General features: G+C 39.9%; 1 protein-coding gene across 2 annotated transcripts in view; it reads left to right on the plus strand.

Annotated features, from left to right (window-relative positions):
• Positions 1–16778, plus strand: part of MAP7 (microtubule associated protein 7) — a 139679-nt gene that overhangs the window by 84645 nt on the left and 38256 nt on the right. For both annotated transcript variants that reach the window (XM_054722679.1, XM_054722678.1), the window contains exon 3: positions 4246–4323. In XM_054722679.1, the coding sequence (XP_054578654.1) occupies positions 4246–4323 (78 nt within the window). The remainder of the gene's footprint in view (positions 1–4245; positions 4324–16778) is intronic.

Raw genomic sequence — 16778 nt, forward strand, 5'->3', positions numbered from 1 at the left:
AAATAATTGCATCTAGCCTCATAGGAAACATTCACCATTATATCTACCTTTGTGGAGCTTTATCCCATATGGAAAAGGTCTTACATAAGACACTTTTAAATAAGACCTAAATCGGCTGGTCACTTAGAAGAAAGAGGAAGTAGTACTACTACAAATATTGCATTAGTAGCCTTCAGTGGAGTTTCAATTAGCAAGCTGAGATTTCCCCATTTAGTTGTTTTGCCTTTCCATTCATTCATTTATCCATCCATCTATCCACCCACCATCTAGTTATAATTATATGTATTGTTCTGTGCCTGGGACTGTGAGAGATAGTGTATGAACAAAACAATGAGACCCCTATCCTCACCGGGCTTATTCTGGAGGGCTTTGTTCCTTATATTCAAGTGAGCATCCTTGTGGAAGTAAAAGTTCTTTAGTATGAAAACCCACTTGTTTTGCCTTGAGAATTGAATATAACTAAATGGTTTATACTATTTTCTCTTGTTCTCCCTATCAGTAATCACTTACGATTTTTTCTGCCATTTAATCAATTCTAATCAATTTTTATACCATTCTGAAATTTTCAATGAAAATTTCTTCCATTCTTGACTGTGCAATTTATACTTCTATATCCTGAGGACTCATTTATTCATCTGGTGTTAGCATTGTGTAGGTACTAAGGGTATCTATACTAATAAAAGGGTAATATGCTAATTAGACTGGACGTCCTTCTGCACAAAGCCACAGTGGCAGGGGCCGAGGCACAAGCGGTTAGGGGTGACCAGGCCAGCAGGGGAGGGCAGTTAGGGGTGATCAGGCCGGCAGGCAGGTGAGCAGTTAGGAGCCAGCGGTCCCGGATTGTGAGAGGGATGTCTGACTATCGGTTTAGGCCCCATCCCTGTGAGTTCGGGCCTAAACTGGCAGTCAAACATCCCCTGAGGAGTCCCGGATTGGAGAGGGTGCAAGACCAGGCTGAGGGCCCCCCCATGCACAAATTTCATGCACCGGGCCTCTAGTATTATTAAAAGACACAATCCCGACTCTCTAGTTGGCATTGTGGTGGAGTAAACTAATATGTGAATAGATACTTCTAACACAGAATCCAGTGTGACAAGACACATCTGCATAGAGTGCAAAGAAAGCACAGAGGCCATAAACCCTCCATCCCAATTGGCCATCTCTTTATAGAGCCATTTCATTTAAGATGTTAACGTCAGGTTAAATGAGGAGACATTTCATTTCAGGTTAATTGTATATTTTAAGCATTCTTATGTCTGCTTTCTTGTATATAGAGATAAGCAAAGGTACAAAAAAGGCTGTTATTTTTAAAACCATCATGTTATTTTCCTGCATATCTTCAAACGATAATATAAGAAGTTCCATGTTGGAAGACAAGGCTTGAGTAAAACCCTTTCATTTTATCGGATATGAGTCATGGGAATGTCTGTGTAGAGTAGGTTGTTAATTTTCATTCTCTAGAACTTGAAAAGAAAAAAAAATACTTGCTCAATTTGGGGATATCCTATATAATAAAACCCTAATATGCAAATCAACTGAATAGTGGAACAACCGGTTGCTATGATGTGAACTGACCACCAGGGGGCAGATGCTCAATGCAGGAGCTGTCCCCTGGTGGTCAGTGCGCTTCCATAGGGGGAGCACTGCTCAACCAGAAGCTGGGCTCCTAGCTGGCAAGCGCAGCAGTGGTGGCGGGAGCCTCTCTTGCCTCCATGGCAGTCGGGCATCCCTCGAGGGATCCAGGATTGTGAGAGGGCACAGGCCGGACTGAGGGACACCCCCCCCCGCCCCAGCGGGTGCATGAATTTTGTGCACCGGGCCTCTAGTTTTAAATATTGCCCTAACCAGACAACGGCATCCTTATCAAATAAAGGATTTTTTAGGGGGTCCTTTTAACCGAGTAAATGTTCGTTTCCTTCCCTTCTTTGTGAAAATTGAAACCCATTAGAAAACTCTAGAGCATCTCTTTGATTTAGAAAGCATCTGTTCACATTCAGGTTGTTCATCTTTTATCTTTGAAGCATGAATGGAAAGCTCTTGTGGTGTTTTTATAAGTATGGGCACATGGTGTCTCGGATTATCTAGAAAGGCCAGTGCTCTCAGCAGTGAATGCTTGAACCCAGACCAAAAGAGACAATTTGCAAAGTCACAGAACTGTCCACAGAAGTGGGAGATGGTTCTTTATAACTCCATCAGTTGCTTCCAAATGATTAAGAGTTTGACTTAATTAGAAGAGAAAATTGCATTTTCTTCATGAACTATATGTACCTGAGAAAAGCAGAAATTCAAGTTCATTAAACATTCCTGTTAATCCCTATTCTTTTCCAACCCTCCACCACAGGTCTTTAAAAGAGTCACTGAAACTTAATTGTTTCTAAATAATTTTTCCTCACAGAGGAATGCCTGACTTGGAATCTTGCAGCTCCTCTCTCACTGCTTCATCAGGCCATTCGCACAGAATTGAGTTAGAGATCTGGTTTTTAAGTGTCCTAGCTTGGACACTTAACTGTGCCATCTCCCTTAGTCATATATATTTTCCTCAGTTTTCTCTTTGGAAAATAGGTAGAATAACTCTTCATTGAATGAATAAATGCTTGGCTAATTCATAGGATTTGTGTGAAGAGTAAAATAGTATATGTGAAATTGCTGTGTAAAATGCAAAGCCCTAAGATAAATTATTTATTGTATAAATAGTAGTTGTTCAGATAGAAGTCTTGCAGATGTGGGTTGGCTTGCTTGATCTTCGAGAACCGTTCTTCAGTTCCAGTTTATGCAAGACAGTCCAGGTGTATGCATGTCATCGAAGACAGAATATTACTAGCACTCCCTTTCACTCTTAAAAGTGCCCCAGTTTGGGTGGTCACCATACTTTTTAATCATCATAGATTAGAGATTGAATGCAGAGTACAGCTGCAAGTTACTTATACCAAAGTTCTATTTTCTCTTAAAACTTTTCCTTCTGAGAATCAGTAACTTAATTTTATTCTGACAATGTTAGCTCTATTGGGAAACAATGTGGGATGGTCATAATGTTAAATTATTTTCATACTAGAGGCCCGGTGCACAAAATTCGTGCACAGGGGGGCGGGGGCAGGGGGTGTCCCTCAGCCCAGCCTGTACCCTCTCCAATCTGGGACCCCTTGAGGGATGTCCGACTGCCCTCTCACAATCCAGGACTGCTGGCTCCCAACTGCTCACCTGCCTGCCTTCCTGATTGCCCCTAACCGCTTCTGCCTACCAGCCAGATCACCCCCTAACCACTCCCCTGCCAGCCTGATTGATGCCTAACTGCTCCCCTGCCAGCCTGATTGCCCCTAACTGCCCTCCCCTGCAGGCCTGGTCACCCCTAACTGCCCTCCCCTGCAGGCCTGGATCCCCCCCCCCAACTTCCCTTCCCTGCAGGCCCGGTTGCCCCCAAGTTCCCTCCTCTGCCGGCCTGGTCACCCCTAACTGCCCTCCCCTGCTGGCCTGATCGCCCACAACTGCCCTCCCTTGCAGGCCTGGTCCCTCCCAACTGCCCTCCCCTGCTGGCCATCTTGTGGTGGCCATCTTCTGTCCACATGGGGGCAGGATCTTTGACCACATGGGGGCAGCCATCTTGTGTGTTAGAGTGATGGTCAATTTGCATATTACTCTTTTATTAGATAGGATAGAGGCCTGGTGCATGGGTGGGGGCCTGCTGGTTTGCCCTGAAGGGGGTGTCCCAGATCAGGGTGGGGGTTCCCTTGGGGCATGGGGCAGCCTGGGCGAGGGGCCTGTGGTGGTTTGCAGGCTGGCCACACCCCCTGGCTACCCAAGCGGAGGCCCTGGTATCTGGGATTTATTTATCTTCTACAATTGAAACTTTGTAGCCTAGAGCGAAGCCAAGCCTCCTGCTTGCTCTGTGGTGGCAGCCATTTCTGTTGGTATTTATTTATCTTCTATAATTTTAAGCGGAGGCCTAGGCCGGCCAGGGTGCGCAGAAAGCTTGGCTTCCTCCATCGCCGGGGAAACCCAAGCCTCCCTCCTGCTATCTCAGTGGCCGCAGCCATCTTGGTTGGGATTAAATAGAAGAAAGAAGCTAGGAAATTCTCAAAAAATTCTAGCAAAGTCTATCACTGAAAGTATAGTCGTATGTACAAATTGTAAGATGTAGCATTATATTATTTATCAAGTTTACTGGATAAAAAGATACTTATCTGCGTATATAATTAGTTTATTTTTTAAAATATGTTCTTCCTCCCATGTTTTTTATCTCATTTTCAGACCCTCCACCTGTGCTGCGGGTTGATGACCGGCAGCGACTGGCCCGGGAGCGGCGTGAGGAACGGGAAAAGCAGCTAGGTACTATATTTCTGTCCCTCGCTTGGTCTTTCAGGAACACTGTTGTTGAAATGGTACTTTCTCCCCTCAAGAGTAATGGACACTTAACATTAAGCAAATGGACATCACTATAATAACCATACTCTCTAGCATGCCTTTATGAGTTTTGCAAATTAATTGTGAAACAGAATTTAGTATGTGATATAAACATAAGACCAAGTTTTAAGCGACCATCAAGTCAGGCCCAGGATTAAAGTCATTTGCACGTCTTCTAATATTGAAATCACAGTTTAATGTGACACTGGGGGATATGTATATATGAGAGCCGTGATGGCTCAGCTTACATTTTACAACTTAAAAAATGCCAGGACAGTAAGCATATGGTTCTTTTTTATGGGGACAGTTATGAGCCTAGACACTGCTAGGGGGCACTTGCTGCTTTCCATGTTAAAATAATGCTGCTGTTGAATTTATAGACAGATGCTGCCACTTTGCTGCCAGGAAGAGCACAAGATCTAGTGCTAAGGGTTCTGGTTTTTCTTTTGTTATCTGAGGCCCTTATGAAAGGTTAGCAACTGCAGTATTTTGCCAGATAATCACCTAGAGAGCTGGGTCCCAGGACTAGCTTACCAGGAAGCCGAGATCAGAACACTCAGCAATCATGGTCATTGTCTTCCAGAACATTGAGCGAGGATGCTGGTGCCAACTCTTCCTGTACTTTGCAGTCCATTTTGCAAAGTTGCTAAAACAGGATCCTCTCTTTATGTATGTTGAGAAGATGAATTGCCTGGTCAGTATGTCTGTGTTTCTGAAGTGTCTGGGTATTTTTAGACTAGGGCTGACTTAGGTTGCCAAAATCTTTCTATTTTGTAAGAGTTCATGTTTCAATTGGGAAACCTAGCCCCTGTATCCCATCTTTTTTAAAATTCTTATTCAAGAACTCAAATTTCTGTGAAATTCCCTAGAATATGGTTTTCAAAGTCTCTTGGCATTATTTACGCTCTCTGAACACAGGCCTCTTTCTCTGCCTTGCCGTAATGATCATATGAAGTCGTTCCTTTTGCTGCCAACGTTTTTTCGACACAAATTTCAACGACTTGCTGGAAGTGAACAACTCTCCTATTCTCCGTGCCTAGAGTTTTGGCCCAGTCTTGTCCCCTGTCCCTTGTGGGTTTCTGCAGGTTGGTAGGTTCCTGGAGAGTAGGGCTGTCTGTGGACTGTGCCCACTGCCCCTGGTCAAGTTTGGTTTGACAGGTGGACCAGAACTGAGAAAGAGGGAAAAGGCAGAGTTACTGAATCAGGAAGAGACTCCAGACGAGAAAAAGAACAAACTGACGACTGCCCTGGGTGGCTGGTATTTGCACTCTGGTTTTGGATCCATCCGAGTATTTAGCACTTGTATCCTTCATCTCCACTTTCCACCCCATTCCAGTGGGACCCGGTCCTACACTATTAAATGTCTCCTTAGAATTGCAACATGGATTCATGTCTGCTTGAGTGGAAGTAGCTCAACAGCATCAGCCTACTCCTTTATGACTTAAATCCCATCGTGAGTTAACTTTTACACATTAAGTCATACCTTTCCCTTTGGTTTCTTTGTCTTTCAAAGCCATGCATTATTAATTATTTTGTAGGAAGCATGAATATGCTGGATAAACAAAAATGATTTCACTTCTTATACTATACAGTTATAAGACTCATGGCTTTGAGCCTGCAAATGCTCCCTCCAGGTTGCCTACCTTTGTTTGTTAAATGGCTAGCTTTTTTTCTTAAGATGTAGTCCCATATTTCAATTCATATCAATGGTGCAGAACATGACTCATTAATTTATGTATTCAGAACTTTTATTTGTCAGGTATCGTGTTAAAAAGGTGAGTTAAGGTGGAGACCCAGCCCTCATGGGCTAGCTGCAGTCCAGTGAGGAAGCAGATGAACACAAAGCAATTATAATACAGGCTGGTATTGAAGGGGTGTGCAAAGGGGTGTTGAGAACCACAGAAGCACCTAACCCAGCCCGGGGATGTCAGGTGCCATCTGAGCTTCCAACTAGAGGGTGAAGCAGGTCATCCAGGGAGACAGAAGAGGCAGGGACTGGGGGGCAGTGATGCAAAGACAGGTGCGAAGAAGGCATTTGGTAACAGATCCAACATGCTCCTCAGTTTATTAAATGGGTCAAAGTAATTTTCAGATGATTGTATTACCCTAATATCGCAATTTTACTTGTTTGGTGAACCAATATACTGTATACTCTCGAGTGTTTCTCTTTCTTCTTAACCCTGCCAAGTTAAATATAGTTTTCCTTAATTCTGATCTCATCTCTTTTGTTGTTGTTAACCATCATAATGTTAATGAAATAGATAAATTCTAATTTTTTATTTGCCTTAGTTGCATTGTATTTTTAAATTTTATAAGTGTCTTTTTGCATATTCTTTTCCATTTAAGCCATCAGAATAGAAACTAAGTCTTGAGAGGCTCCCTGGAATCTTCATAAATATACAAGTAAACGTTCTGCAATTGCACTACATGCATTCGTAAAGAGCCATGTAAAAAGTCTAGCATCTAATTTAAGCTGTGCCTTTGAATACATAGGCTGATTTCTAAAAAATCTTTAGCACTAAAAGAAAATCAAAGGGCACACCTCATGAACTACCCATAAACTATGCTTTGCAGAAGCTATAGGAGCAGTTGAATTCTTTTTTTTTTTAATATATTTTATTGATTTTTTACAGAGAGGAATTGAAAGGGATAGAGAGTTAGAAACATTGATGAGAGAGAAACATCAATCAGCTGCCTACTGCACACCTCCCACTGGAGATGTGCCCACAACCAAGGTATGTGCCCTTGACCGGAATCGAACCTGGGACCCTTCAGTCCGCAGGCTGACGCTCTATCCACTGAGCCAAACCGGTTTCGGCGAATTCTTTTTTTTTTTTAAAGGGGGTGAGAGACTGCCTGTCACTGAATAGCAGATCTTTGGACTGTGCTTTCTTGAAATAAAAAAATAGTTGGTAACATCAGTATTACAAAGTTTTCAAATTTTAAGCTTTCCAAGTTAAAAAAAAAAAAAGGGGGGGGGCGGGGGGGGGATCCATTCCAGAAATTCCAACAAAGCAAAATTTAAAGTGATTGGCCAGTGAAACTGATTATTCACTGTTGGATGTAGGTTGAAATTAACATTGAAAGATTCTTTTTAATCCACGGTTTTTAAAAAATCAAGGTAGAGAGAATAAAGGTCTTTTTGTTTTGTTTGTTTTTTTGGTGACATATCATGTTTGTACTGATTGCAAATGGGAGGCCCTATTAATTACTTTCTGTGGGTTAAACCTCTGAGTCATGCTTCAATGCTTTTATGGTAGGATTATGTCATGTGGCCAGCTCTTTCTACATTATCTTTCCATTTATCACATAAAATCAGGCATAAATCTTCATGTTTGGGATTGTTCTCTCTCTTTGGTTGAACATTTGGACTCTGAAAGCATTAATTTTCTGCCTTAAAAGCTTTATACATGAAGGAATCTCACAACCATTCTATTCCATCTGATTCTATTCAGGCCATTTCTTCAAACTTCTCCCTCTTGACTTCTGCATCTTTTTTGCCATCTCTCTTCTAATCTTTATTTTTTCCCTAGGGGGGAAAATCTTATTTGTTCTCATGGTTTCATCATCTCCAGCTACTCATAAAGCAGTCGATGTATTCCTATTAACTGAAACTCACCTTCTATACAACTAAATTGTTCATCATCTTTCACTCCAAAATTTACTCCTTTGGGTCTTTTCTCTGTTCCTATCAATTGCACCAGTATTTTGGGGGGCCCCAAAAATTATTCCTTTTAGCTATTTTTGATACTTCTGGTGCTGCTAGAGGAACTGGTATCTTTCTACCTGTGTTAGCATTGGGGATTTTTGAAGAATAAAACGTTCTCTCTTCCTTGGTGGCTCAATGCTGTGTACTGACCAGTCTCCACACTGGCCTGTTGAGCTACTTGTAGCTACCAGTGGTCAATCTGGACTCAGCCTCGTCCTCTAGCTCAGGCTGCAGCTCTCTCTAGCCCAGTATGTAAGTGCAAGTTGCCACACTTCCGTTATCCTTAATCTATTGATTCATAAGACCAGCTTCCTCTGTCTTCAACATAAATCTCAGATCCATGACTTTAAATTTGCTGCCTCTGCTATCATCCTAGTCCAGGCCTTAATGCATTTATATCTCAGTCACCAAATCTATCTGATTGATGTACTTTATCAGTCCAGCTCTATCACAGTTAGTACCAGTCTTTCTTTTTTACACCTTCTTAGTCCTCATTATCTTTCACCTTTTTATACTCTACTGAACTTTTTCTAGTTGAATTTTATAGACCTCCGTGGCTGTTTATATTTTAAGCTTTTAAAGGGTATGACCATTGCTTTCCAATTCTTCGTATGCTAGTATGTGGCACGGTGCTAAGTATAAACAGATGTGTAATAAATATTTACTGATTTCCTTGATTTTTGTTAATTTTACCCTAGTTCTTAATTAAGTAGTAATATTAATATTACCTTAACATTATTCATAAACAGTAATATAAATGTTTATTAAGCAGTGTTCTAAATACTTCACTATGTATTATCACGTTTAGTAGCAAATTAACACAGTGGTTGTACTTTTTATTGTGTGGGCTTATCAAATAATGTGATTTATTTAATAGAATGTCACTTATTTTATTTTTAGCTTAAGGAAGGAACCAAAAGAATCTAGAAAAATGGAGTAGTTAATAGACCCTCTCTTTTCTTTCTGCCATATCAGCTGTTTAAGCATGTTTTTAATTTTTACAGGGCCACCAAAATCCCTGTTAAAATTCCTCAGCAAGTAGTGACATTGTCATGTTAAAAGTCCTCAACAAATGGTGACGGTGTTAAGTGAAAACCATCCCTATGCCCTCCATGCTGGCAGTGGACTTCCTGAGATTTCAGAGCTGGGCATGTATGCAACCCTCATGTGAAGGAAAGGTTAGACAACTTCCCCACTCAAGTGCGATGCAGAAGTGCCGAGTGCTCGCTCCATTTGACACAGCAAGAGGGCAAAATGCAAGTGGTTTTTGACAACTTTTTGAGAAAATTTCATGGCATTGATCATTTGTCAGCCTTGGAGTCCACTGAGTACATAATTCTGTCTGTATGAACTAGGAATAGATCCTGGTTACCAATTTTTCTTCAAAAACATTTACGAGGATCAGAGCATGTAGAATTTGTGTAACAGTATAATATTTTATTCTACGTAGCTTAAAGGAAAACTAACCATCACCACTCCTATTTTTTTTTTTTTTAGCAATTTCATGCTATTGTAGTTTACTTACTCGTTCAATAAATATTTAGTGTATTTAATGTGTGGTTACTATGGAGCCAGGACCAGGAATATTGAAGTGAAAAGATCAACCTTCTGGAACTTACATTGCTGTGCCCCAGCTGGAATGCTTCCACCTGCATAGTTCATTCCCTCTCCTCCTTCAGGTGTGGTTTAAATGCCATCTTTTCAGTGAGGCCTTTCCTCACTCAGACTTCACACTAGCACTCTCTAGTTTTCAACAGTGTCAACATCTAAGCATGTACACATTCCATATATGTCTGCCTGCCCCCACTGGAATATAAGCTCCATAAGAAAAAGGACTGTCATTATTTTATTTCTATAGCTTAGTACCAAGAACACATAGTTAGTGTCTAACAATTACTTTTTAACGTTAAATGCATAGTAAGTCTGTGCACTTGAATATAAGTAGAGACGAATGCAGCAGGTGTACTGCAAATTAGTTAAGACATTGCCAAATTATCAGGTAATACCTCTCTTTATAATTGTTAAGTCAAACAGGTCTTCAATTCTTATTCTTAGAGGAACAAATATACAAAGGTAATCTATCAAATAGTTGTGTCTTAAAACTGCTTGTTCTTCATATATGTTATTATAAAAGCAATAGTCCTATAGTATGCTGACAAAACTCAAGAGAAATTTAAGGAATGTTTACCACACAAATAGTCTTCTGTGTTTAGGGAGATTCAGGGTTTCTCTTTTGGAAGGTGATACAAATTATTGATGTCATTAGAGTCACATTCCCTACAGGACTTCCAGGGATTCTATAAAATTATGGAAGATTCTCAAAGGATTGTGTGATTGACTCAGATAGCTCATGATGAAAATTTTGAGCTAATAAATTCTGTCATTCAGTTCATTTATATTGGATTTTGTAGCTAAGTTCAAAGTTATAAAAGATGTATCATAATATATTAGAAACAACAGTAAGATAATGGACAAAGGATTTTGACCTTCAAACATATGTCAATTAAATTATATTTGAGTTTTGTTCTTCTTTTCTCAGATAATTTCACCAGAGTTCCTTCCCATCCAGTCACAGCTTTTTTACTTTGCCTTTTTTTCCCTGTCTAATGTCAATGGGTTGTCAACTCAGGGATAGCAGTATATTAATAATAAGAGTGTAGACAAGTAATAAATGATCATTTTAATCCGACTTAGAATGTTTATCTCAAGAATGTTGATAGGGAAGTTAGGGTTAATTAGTAAATAACCAGGAATGCTGTACCTCTGATTACAGTCATAAATGGCACTGCCCCTGATTTCATACTTCACATTATTTGATTAGGACAGTAATTGCTTTTGACAGAACCCGCACCAAAAATAAAAACTAAATAATAAATAATAAATAAATAAATAAATATGGATGGGCTTTGGGAAAGCAGTCTTTCTAATCCAAATTTCTACTGGATGAAACTTGGGCAGATCTATGGTCAATCTTGGCATCTGGTCTCCTGAAGTTATCACTTAATGAATGTATGACACAAACGCTCCTAAGGCTGTCAGGCAGGTTATGAGCATCTAAGGGATCTGAATACACGACAGTGGGAGGGATATGGACATCAGCACATACCAAAGGAGCTATATCATGAGCCAGGCTCAGGACTGAAAAGAATAAATGCTTGTTATGGGATGAGTTAGGTAACTCAGAGGCCGAAGCTTTAACATAAAATGAATCATCGTGACTAAGCAGACATTATTTGTTTCTTTCAAATTTACTTTGCCTTGAAGGCTGAAAGATCTAAAATCTGAAAAGTAAAGGGTCTTATAAACATGATGATAAAGACTAAGAGTGACATTAGGAGATCGGGATCTTCCCAATGGATGACCAACTTGTCCCGATTTAGAGGAGGAGCTTTAGTCATAGGGAGGTGTCCCAAATCATGTCTTTTAGTATAATGGCTCATTGTGTGCTTCAAAAGTCAGACAGTCCAGAGTCTGAATTCCAGTTCCACCACTGGCTTATTGTGAGATGTCAGGCAGGTTACTTCACCTCTCTGTGTCCCAGACTTCTCATAATAAAATGTTTAATAGCAGTGTGTACCTTACAGAGTGACTGTGAAGATAATACCTGTAAATCATGTGGGTGTCAGAACAAAGTAAGAGGGGAAGACATCTCTCCATGATGATGATAGCCCTGAAAATAAGAAGATTTGGCACTGTGTGGCTCTCTTATCTCCAAGCCCTTCAGCCCATTGTATAAGGAAGGACTTCCACAGGTGTGCTCCCCTGTCCCAGCACCTCAGTCCCATTAGCCTCCAGGGGAGAAGATTGAGAGAAGATACAAAGTTTTAGAGATAGTTCTGGTGTAAAATGACAGGGTCATTTGTTTAGATGTGTTGAGTTAGGTTGAAGCATCCATGAAGGAAAATTTTTGTTTAAAAAACTGCTTTGTTGAGATATAATTGATTTTATGAGGGAGAAATTGAGGAGGACCTTTTGTAGAGCATTTGGAGGTTAAGTGAATTTGTTATCAATATAGAAAACAGCAGGTTCTGGTTTGAGGTAGGGATGAGTATGCAGATAGTACAGCTCTGTGATGGATCTGACTGGGAAATTCAAGTGGAAAGTTTAGGCAGGCAGATGTGACTCGGAGGAAGCATTGTGTGGTACCTGAGAGTACAGGCTTTGGAATCAGAGCTGAAGTAAAATTGCAATTCTTTTAGATTATGTGACCTTGGGAGACCTGTTTAACTCCTTTGAGGTTTTTTCCCCCTCATTTGATCTTCAATTCCATTTTGTCTGGTAGTACTATTCCTACATTTATTTCATTGTTTTTACCTGCCTGGTAGCTATTTGCTCATTATTTTTATGCTTTATTTGACACTTTGTTGTAAGTTTAAAAAAAACAACAACAACAAATAACTTCATGTTTTTGTTTTGGCCTGGTCTAAAAATTTCAGTCATAAGTAATAGGCTTGATTTTATTCCTTTTAGCTTATTTTTTTAACTTTATTTTTCCCCCTTTTTATTGGAGGGGTAGCTTTAGTGGTAGGGGTTGGTTTGATACAAGCATTGAATTTCCATGATTCCCCTTATTAATGTGAAAGTGGTGCTGTAATTTTCTATACTACTGGTGATTACCTTTCATTCTCATTTCTTGACTATTAAATGAAATTAATCAGTATTTCTTGCACAGATGCTCTTCTTATTTTTCCATTCCACAGCCCCCTCCCTTGGGTTAATGATGAGGTTTAGCCACTAGATTCCTTTTTTCCCCTTAGAGTTATTATTTAACACATGTAGTCAGTGTTTTCAAAGCAACATTAAGATGAAATTTACTTGAATGTAATCAATCATTATTAACATACAGAACAAAGATTTAAATTTTTAACATAAAAAGCAAGTAAAAGAGAGGCCTAATTATAATCCCACACCTGTCCTCAAAGGTAAAAACAAAAAGTTGAGTCATGGGAGTTAATTGAAAAGAGCTTGGAGATCTCTTTGTACACACTCTCTAATTTAGAGTCAGATAGGTTAGGTAATTTCCCCAAGGTCACACAGGATCATTGACAGAATCTGTACCTGAACTCAGATATTATCATTTTCTGGCTCTTCAGGATATTACTGGCTATTCTGGTACCCAGTGTTACCTGTAACCTATTTATATCTTCGTATATCTCAGTATGAAACTAGGACAGCAGCTGTATGTGTGTCAGAGATTAAGTGATATTATTACTCTGTTCTCTGAGTGTCACGGTTTTCTTTCCTTCATTTGGTAGTGAAACTTGTACTCCACCCACACAAAGGTAAGCCTGTGCAGAAGGACCAGACCGGGCAGTGCATTGTTGAATGTGACTGAATGGGGAGTCCGCCCGGCCCATGAGTGCAGAATGCGCCATTTGAGTTCTCTGTGCCACCCGTGTTCTTCCCATTGGCTGAATTTTCTCTCTAGCAATAGGACAGGAATTCATATGACCGTCAAAAAGATTCACTCACTATAATTACCTGCATGTATTGAGTCCCTACTACATACCTGGCACTGTGCTAAGTGCTCTGTATGTTACCGTGGACCCACCTGGTCACTCTGTCAGGAAGATGGCACCATAGCAATCTGAGGGGACAGACAGGACCACAGAAGTCGCTTCTTGTTCAGAAGCAGGACGGGGGTGGGGGGGGTGGACTCAGGTCCCCGTGCTCTATCCACTACAATGCCCTGCTTTTCATTTTTTATTCTTTTAGTCCCAGAGTCGCTGTGTGTTTCTAAATGGAGTCCAGATTGATAGTGGAGCTCCCCTTTGTGTGGCACTGACACACTGTCCCAGTGTCATTAAAATGTCATCCTGGTGGCAGCAGCTCAAGGGTGGGACTGACGTGCTAATGTCCAGTATTTCGGGGGCTACAGTGGGTTTTCATTTCTTTTTATATTATGATCCCAGAATTGGATGGGGGGATATTAACTTCACATGAGTAAAGGTTAATAATATTCATCACAGTTCCTTTTTGGACATGCTATTATACTTTTATAGAGCTGCCTCTAAGAAATTAGTGATTGTTAATGATTTAAATACTGAATGAGTTGTCTGCTCAGGTTGCCATAACAAAATACCATAGACTGGGTGGCTTAAAACAACAGAAATTTGTTTTCTCACAGTTCTGGAGGTTGGAAAGTTTGAGATCAAGGTTCCAGCAGGGTTCAGTTTCTGATGAGCGCTCTCTTCCTGGCTTGAAGAAGGCTGCTTTGTTCTCAAATGAGCATCTGAACCTGTAGAGTCGGGTGCAGAGAGCACTTGGGGGTCTCTTCTTTTAAGGCCTCTAACCCTATTGGATTAGGGCCCTACCCTTATGACCTCATTTTACCTCCTAAAGGCCCTGTCACCAAATGCAGTCATATTGGGTAGTTAGGGTTTCAACATATGAATGGGGGGAGTAGGGCTGAGCACACTTCAGTCCACAGCAGTTGTTGATTTCTTTTTCGTGTTCAAAAATATCATTTTTTAATGATTTAAGACTTGCACATTATCTGGCATCCTTAGGAGATATTTTAAATAACTAAACCTCTTAGGATAAATTAACTTTTAAATTCTTATTAAAATATTGAAATATTTTATATGTTATACTTCAATTTTAAAAAGTTGCATAATCGCTGAAACCGGTTTGGCTCAGTGGATAGAGCGTCGGCCTGCGGACTGAGGCGTCCGAGGTTCGATTCCAGTCAAGGGCATGTACCTTGGTTGCAGGCACATCCCCAGTAGGGGGTGTGCAAGAGGCAGCTGATCGATGTTTCTGACTCTCTATCCCTCTCCCTTCCTCTCTGTAAAAAATCAATAAAATATATATTTTTTTAAAGTTGCATGATCTGTACTTGGTAATAATTCTAGCACTCACCAGCATACTCTGCAATAATATAAAAGTGCTGTTTGCTTATTTCACCATTGTTTGCCTATTCTCTGTATGACTTTTTAAAAAAGACATTTGTTTAAAGAAGGCTCTGCAATAGGATCTTGACTTCCTGGTAGAAAAAATGGAAGTGGCACTTGATAAGAGTTTAATGGATAAAGATATGTTCTTCCTTTAAAAGATTGTTTGGGTTAAAAGTAATTATAATTGCCCTGCACTGCTGGTGGGAATGCACACTGGTGCAGCCCCTGTGGAAAAAAAATCCTTTTTTCCTCAAAAAGTTAAAAATGAAACTCCCATTTGACCCAGTGATCCCACTTCTAGGACTATATCCCAAGAAACCAGAAACACCAATCAGAAAGGATATATGTACCCCTATGTTCATAGCAGCACAATTTACAATAGCTAAGATTTGGAAACAAACTAAGTGCCCATCAGCAGATGAGTGGATTGAAAAACTGTGGTAACATCTACACAATGGAATACTACGCTGCTATAAAAAAGAAGGAACTTTTACCATTTGCAACAGCATGGATGGACCTGGAGAGCATTATGCTAAGTGAAATAAGCCAATCAGAGAAGGATAAATATCACATGATCTCACTCATATGTGGGATATAATGATCAACATAAACTGATGAACAATAGATCCAGAGACAAATGGTAGGGGAGGGAGGATGTTAGAGAGCAACCAAAGGACTTAAATGCATGAATATTAGCATAACCAATGGACACAGACACTGGGGCAGTGGTGCCCCGGGTGGGAATGACTGGGGGGTGGGGGTCAATTAGGGGAAAAGGAGACATATGTAAAACTTTAGACAATATAAATAAATAAATAAATAAATAGTAATTATAATTGTAGTAATGTCTATTCCTATTGAGATAACACAACCTTAAGAACCAAATTTAATTTTCTGGATTGAAACCATGATGATGATGATAGTGACAAAGATGATAGTCATAACTAGTATTTCTTTTTTTTAAATATATTTTATTGATTTTTTTTTACTGAGAGGAAGGGAGAGGGATATAGAGAGAGAAACATCGATCAGCTGCCTCCTGCACACTCCCTACTGGGGATGTGCCCGCAACCAAGGTACATGCCCTTGACCAGAATCGAACCTGGGACCCCTCAGTCTGCAGGCCAACGCTCTAACCACTGAGCCAACCTGGTTAGGGCATAACTAGTATTTCTTGAAAGTTTACTAAGTTTACTCTGTGTTAAGTGAAATTATTCTTTTAATCCTCATGGTAAATCTATGAGGAAGGGCCTGTATTTACCCACAATTTATCCTAACAGTAGTGAGGCATAGAAAGGTTAAGCAGCAAAGATATGGGAGAAACATGGTTTGTTTGAAAGGTGTAGTAAGGAGACAGGTCTACTTTAAGAATGAAAAGGCTACTATGGAGAGCATTGCAGAGTAAGGCCAAATAACAATATTAAGGCCAAGTGTAGGTAGGACTTGAGAAATCAGGGGACTTGAAATTTAATGAGGAAATAGTAAAATAAATATTCATGAGCAAGAAAGTAGTCTGATGAAAAACATTATTTCAGGAAAATCAATCTGTGAATTAACTCTTATTTTCCTTACCATTTTTAAATATATTTAATATTTCATAAAAATGTTTATCTCTTATTTTATCTTGTTGGCTTTTGGATTTCTTACAGAAAAGGAATATATTACATTCATAAATGTCCCTAAAGAATCTGAAATTTGCCTCAAAACAGGATATAAAAGTCAAAGACTACGTAGTTGGCAAGCTAAGTGTTAAGAAATACATGTATTGTGTTGCA

This window comes from Eptesicus fuscus, chromosome 10 (assembly GCF_027574615.1).
Source record: "Eptesicus fuscus isolate TK198812 chromosome 10, DD_ASM_mEF_20220401, whole genome shotgun sequence".
Taxonomy (NCBI): domain Eukaryota; kingdom Metazoa; phylum Chordata; class Mammalia; order Chiroptera; family Vespertilionidae; genus Eptesicus; species Eptesicus fuscus.